Source organism: Cariama cristata, unplaced genomic scaffold (genome assembly GCF_000690535.1).
Source record: "Cariama cristata isolate BGI_N322 unplaced genomic scaffold, ASM69053v1 scaffold25787, whole genome shotgun sequence".
Lineage (NCBI taxonomy): Eukaryota > Metazoa > Chordata > Aves > Cariamiformes > Cariamidae > Cariama > Cariama cristata.
Window position 1 is genome coordinate 2,750 of NW_009626418.1, and position 5,815 is coordinate 8,564.

The 5,815-nt window shown below is 58.6% G+C and overlaps 1 protein-coding gene across 1 annotated transcript in view; it reads right to left on the minus strand.

Annotated features, from left to right (window-relative positions):
* Nucleotides 1-5,815, minus strand: part of RAP1GAP2 (RAP1 GTPase activating protein 2) — a gene marked incomplete at both ends in the record, with an annotated part of 7,649 nt that overhangs the window by 1,500 nt on the left and 334 nt on the right. The window contains 5 exons of the mRNA XM_009704041.1: nt 6-22; nt 434-551; nt 1,060-1,173; nt 1,493-1,611; nt 1,973-2,110. Coding sequence (XP_009702343.1) covers nt 6-22; nt 434-551; nt 1,060-1,173; nt 1,493-1,611; nt 1,973-2,110 — 506 coding nt within the window. The remainder of the gene's footprint in view (nt 1-5; nt 23-433; nt 552-1,059; nt 1,174-1,492; nt 1,612-1,972; nt 2,111-5,815) is intronic.

Here is a 5,815-nt window from a genome sequence, read left to right on the forward strand (position 1 = left end):
AGTCTGTAGATGGCTGTCTTCCCTGCACGGGGAGAGACCGGGGCACGGCTTTCTCTTGTGCATCCAGCTTTTCTCCCCGTGCCCTGCTGATGTCCCACTGCATCCCCGCACATCAGAACCTCGCCACGTGCCCACTCGCGGGAGAGCTCGTCCTGACGGAGCATCCTCCCGGCCCTGCTGTGCCGAGCACTGCCTGGTGCACACCAAGGCTCACTGGGGTGTCCCACTGGGCACCCCGGGTCTCCTCCTCCCCGCACCCAGGGATGGGATTAAGCCCCTTGATCTCAGCAGGGAGGAGGCACCTGGACGGGCCGCAGGGCACCTCCCACACACAGAGACCACCCCAGGGTCCGGAGGCAGCAGGAAACCGAGGGGCATGCGGAGCTGCGGGGGCCCGAGCCCGAGCGCACCGCGGGGTGGGTTTGGTGCCTACCACGCTGTCGTACTCCTCCAGGGTCTCGCTCTCCCCCGCTGTGCTGCTGAAGCTGCTGGTGCTTGAGGAGGAACGGGAGATGTTCGACCTCCCATTCTCTTTCAGCTTAATAAATGGCCTAGGAAGAGAGGTGAAACTAAACGAAGGGCACATCGTTGTCACTCAGAAAGCTCTTACTCTCGGGGGGCTATAACAGCGGGGACAGACCCTCCTGCGCACCCCCGGAGCAAAGCAGCTGCTGTAGGGATGAACCTAGGGGAGTGCTTCTGTGAGTAACCATTTCCAAAAGCAGGGATGAAGGCGTTGGTCGGTGGGTGCCACCAGTGGAAACCCCTGGGTCAGGCTGACTCCCCGGTGGCAGCGAAGGACGGGCACCATGGGCCTCCCCAGCTCCTATGCCGTGAGGGTTTGGGCAACTTCTGTTGAATACTGCTCTTTGCTCTTCTTTAAAAAGCCGCTATTTTCAGACTATAAAGGAGCTGTGCTCATGAATCACCAGAATCTTTTTTTTCCTCCCTTAACATCAAACTTATTTATAGTAAAACCTGGAGATGGTTTTGTTTGACAAAGTCCCTGATGGTCTGTTGAGCTCTGGTCGGAGGAGGATGGGGCTCCTCCCGACTCACCTGTCTTTGTTGGGGCATATTTCAGGGGAGCTGGGGTTGGACGAGGTTTCAGATTTAATCTCTTGGGAAGAATGTCCCAAATCTGGTGTCTTCTGGGCTCCAGAAACACTGTCACTGCGGGCACAAAGAGACAGGTTGCACAAGTTATACAAGAGACTTAAAAATGGATGGTCAAATTATACTCCCTAACACCAGATACTAAACTGTAAGAGTAACAAGTGCTCTCTGGATACCACCACTTCAATTTGAAACAGAAGGAAGCGATCCAAGGCACAATTCCTCAAACACGGCAAAAGCAGCTCTCGTTGCTGGCTTGCATGAAGAGGGAAGGCTGCACCCCCAGCAAGGCTTCCAGCACTCACCAACAGCTTCTCTAACATTTAACACGCAAAGGGGTTTTTAACCTTAGTGACCAGGGCGATGTCAAACTTACCACCTTGCCCTGCTCTCCGCCTGGCTCTCGGACCCCGTGTGCAGGCGAGGGAACAGCCCCGAACGGCGCTTGATGGGGCTCCTGGACTGGTTCTTGGTGGCAGCTGCTGGTATGGGGGGCTGAAAGCACAGAACAGTCCACGTTGGAAAGCAAAGCTCCTTCCTAGAAGCTCATATGACTAAACATCCTACAAGGAATAATGCTGTCCACAATTTTCAGCCTGCACATCTAGAAAACATGTAAAGCCAGAATTTCTTTTATATCTCCTTTGTACTTTGGGGCTGAAAACCTGAGGAAGCTAATCTTCAGTTCTTCCACAAAACATGCCCAACTTGAACAAAGCACTCATCAAATCATGGTCTGCTCAAGTCTCCTCCTCGCCCTTACACTCGCTGTCAGTGCAGTGCAGTGCCCTGCCAGGCTGGGGAGGGAGGGACGGACAGAGGGACCGCAGGACGGAGGACACGCAGCCACACTCACCGAGAAGGTGGTCTTGGTCACCTCGCCGCTGTTGTGTGCGATGCCCCCACTGAGGCTGCCCGGGATGCCGCCGCCGTGGTGCTTCTTCTGGCTGCCCACCATCGTCTCCATGGAGTGGCTGCGCACCCGGATGGCTCTCTGCAGCCAGAGAGGACAGGGGACAGCAGGTCATCACCACCTTGCGGGGCGCCAACCCCAAACCCCCTCCCCAGCCCCAGTTCCCCCCCAGCCACATCAGAGAGCAACCTGCCTGGTCCTCCCCCCAAGAGCCGGCACACACCAACAACAATCCGACGGGTAACAGCAGCAGCCGTTGCATCACGTAGCCTGAGGATGAGCCGCCCTCGGGGAGCCCCACAGCCACGACGAGATCAGATTTTCCTCCCATTGCCACTGTGACGCCGGGTGCAAGGGCCGAGGACTGCAGCCATGGGACTGGGAGCAGCAGATGCGAGCCCTGGAATCCTGCCTCCTGCTCTCGCCGACCTCCCAAACCCCTTACAGCCGAGACGTAAGCCAGTGTTCGGGTGCACACACCCCGCCACGATTCTTCCTGGACTCGGAGAGGACAGGTCCCACACAGAGCCTCCTGCCCTGCCTGCACCTCTCCTGCATGCTGATGGACCCCTCCAACCTGCCCCAAAACACTCCCAGAGTTGGAGGCTTCACAGCTACACAGAAGTACTTCTGTTCTTCAGCACGCTTATGCTTGAAAAATACATTTAGCCCAAACCTCTGCTGCTGCTGGTTTGGCCCATCCATCTCCGTAAGAGACCCAGAGACGAGCTGCGCAGCATCGTCCCCATGGGCACCGCAACAGCGACCCCAGGGCAGCCGCACTCTCCCTGCTCCCTTTGGCTTTCATTTCTCTCAACCAAGCAGCCCCCTTCCTTCACTCTTCACATCAGCCACGGTCCCCTGGGCTCTGGACAGACATGCTCTCCTCCAGACTGCCCTTGCCTGAGCCGCATCACTGAGTCTGGGTGCAGCTTCCAGCTGAGAGCCCACCCGGCACGGCCTCTCCTGCTGCATCCCCGCTGCTGGATGCACCAAATCAACCACCACGACTGCCGCCGCACCAAACTCCTCCTGCAATCCAACCCCTCGGCCAAAGCGCCCGTGGCCTCCTCCTAGCCCAGGCTGAGGGCTGCATTTCCCCCACAGCCTTATGTACCTCGCTCGCTCGGCAAACCACAGCCTGTTCCCAGCTGCTCCAAAACATCTGTGTCCATTTTGGCACAGGCTGGTTTTTATGGGAGCAAGATGCCCAGTGCAAGGCCTTGTGCCCTTGTTCCCTCTGGCTGCCCTGGAGAACTGGAGCACCGCGGGATGCCCATGGCCAGGCGTGCCGAGGTGTGCCAAAGAGGCTCTGAGTCCCACCTGCCTCTGCGGCACAGCCCGGAGATGTGCCGCGCTGGGTCTGGACACGATGGGACTCGCAGCCCCCACGGAGCTCTCCCCATCCCCTGGGAAAGGACCGGAGGCCGGGCTCTGCAAAGGCTGGGGCACAAGCCGGGGAAGAGGACTGCTGTAACCTGTTTTGACTCAAACTGTTGCTAGCAGAGCTGTGCAGACCAGAGGCAGAGACCTCCTGCGGCTCCAAACACTCGTCTGGGTGCTTTAACAGGACCTGAGCTATTTTTAGTCTTCTCTCAGCTGTTGTCCCAAGCACTTACAAATATGACCATGAGATCATTTGAAAGTCTGGCATACGCTATGAAAAGCAGCAGTGAAATGCACAAGTTAAAAAAAAAAATAATCTATACCCATATTTTAATTACTGTAGTCACCATAGTAACGGGAGCCCAAACTGGACTGTGATGCCAGTGTGCCAATTACAGAAAGTTTCTCTTCGCAGCTATTCCCTTTGAATGGCTGCCGTGCTGTCCGCCACGCCACGGCTACCTCTCCTCCAGCCCCTTCAACCCCAGCTCAAGGTAAAGAGATTTTGGAGGAAACAAGGCATCAAGGGCCAGATTTCTAGAGGTGCCCGGCACTGCATCCATGGCGCGCAGGCACCGGTTTGCTGCTGGCCCCAGGGGTCACTGAGCCACAGGCAGACTGCACCGGGGTAAGTGGGAGCTGCAGCCCCCAGCTCTCACCGAACCCCAGCCCATGCCAGGGACCACGGCTGCCCCGACAGCCCCGCACTGTCCCCTCCTGCCCATCCAGTAACAAACACCAAGCGAGAGTCCATTAGTCCTGATTTATTAGGGTCAGCAATTCATACAAAATTTGACAGTGCTTGCAGATCAAGGTAACCGGTTGCTCGCTTTGCTGCCAGCAGCTCCGGCGGGTGCTCGCTGCCCGCAGGCAGGAAGGTTTCTGCCCAGGGCTGCCGAGGCTTCGGAGCAGGGAGGCGAAGGCACCCCCCTTGCTCGCTCAGAGCCCGGCAGAAAGGAGCTCCACTTCCCTCTGAGCCCCCGGTGCCCACGCCACACGGCCGGGAGGAAGGGGCTGCGGGCTGGGTCGCGGGTGCGAGGCACCGGGCAAAAAGAAACCGTGGGGATCAGGTCTCGCCCCCTCCCAGCCCTCTTATTTACCATTTCTTCTCTCCCCCGTTCACTCTGACAGTGTGCGGTGGAGGACATAAGCTAGCAGGCAGCCCAGCAGCGCGGTCCCGAGGCGGCCGGGCAAACGCAGCCCAGCCCGGACCACCGAACTCACCACCTGCCCCGGCACACCCTGCAACGCCAAGAGAGCAAGGTCCACTTTTTCATACACAAAAAGCATGCCAAAAAATGATTATTTAACATCATCATCTCAGACCCTGAAGTGAACGCTGTGATGTATGGCTGCACAGCATCTCAGTTTCTACGTGTCTCATACCCAAACAGGACACACCTGAGCCTCCACCCACCCCCACAGCGGGGCCCAGGGAGCTGCTCACCCCTCTGCCGCTGTCGGGTGCAGGATGAGGCGACTCATCCACCAGTGCCACTTTCTGTGTACTACAGGGAAAACCATGCCTAGAAGGCAGCTGCAGGAGCCATCTCAGTACAGCTGCAGCCAGGGCAGCTCCCCCTGCCCGGGACGGCGACGGCCACCCCGCATCAGCACCCCTCCTCGCCGCAGACGTAGCAGAGCCAACGCACCAGGAGCAGGGCGTTGCCTGGGGAGAGGCCTGGGAGGAGCTGCACCGGCCAAAGCACATCCACAGGCATCACCCACGCAGGGATGCGGTGCCCTGGCTTGGGGGCTCCACTGAACACCCACCCATGGGTGCAGCCTGGATTTACACGTGCCAGCCCTTCCCAGCTGCCTCCCCATTGCTGTCACAGGGCAGCCTCACCAGAGATGTCTGGCGATGGCTCATCCCCCCAGACTCAAGTGCTGTCCCTCCGTTTCAAGGGATGTCCCCCGCTGCCCAGCTGGTCACTGTCCCTACCTCCAACAGTTGCTCAGAGTTTCCTTCACATCATTTTATCTCTTTTTCTTCTCCTTCAACCCACTCTCCCATCTCTCCTCTTACACTCACTCAATCCCCCCGGCATACCCAGCACCATTTCCCCTCTCCACACCCAGCACCTCTTGTTGTGTCTCCTGTTTTAAGCACAATGACAACCACCTCCCACCTGCTTGCTGTGTCAGCCACCCCTGGGCGTCCAGCCCCCGATGACCATCCCACAGCCAGTGTGCCGCAGCAAACCCCAGCGGGGCAGCCAGCGTCCCGGGGACACGAGCAGGACGTGCCCTGCAGCAGCGGAGCCCGACTGCAGGCACAGCCCGTGCCAGGGTGCTGGCCCTGGACTGAGACCCTTCCAGAGACCTGGCAAATGCCACAGCACGCTGGCAGAAGAGGAGGGGCCCAGGAGGTGCCCCGATGGTGGCACTCACCAACCA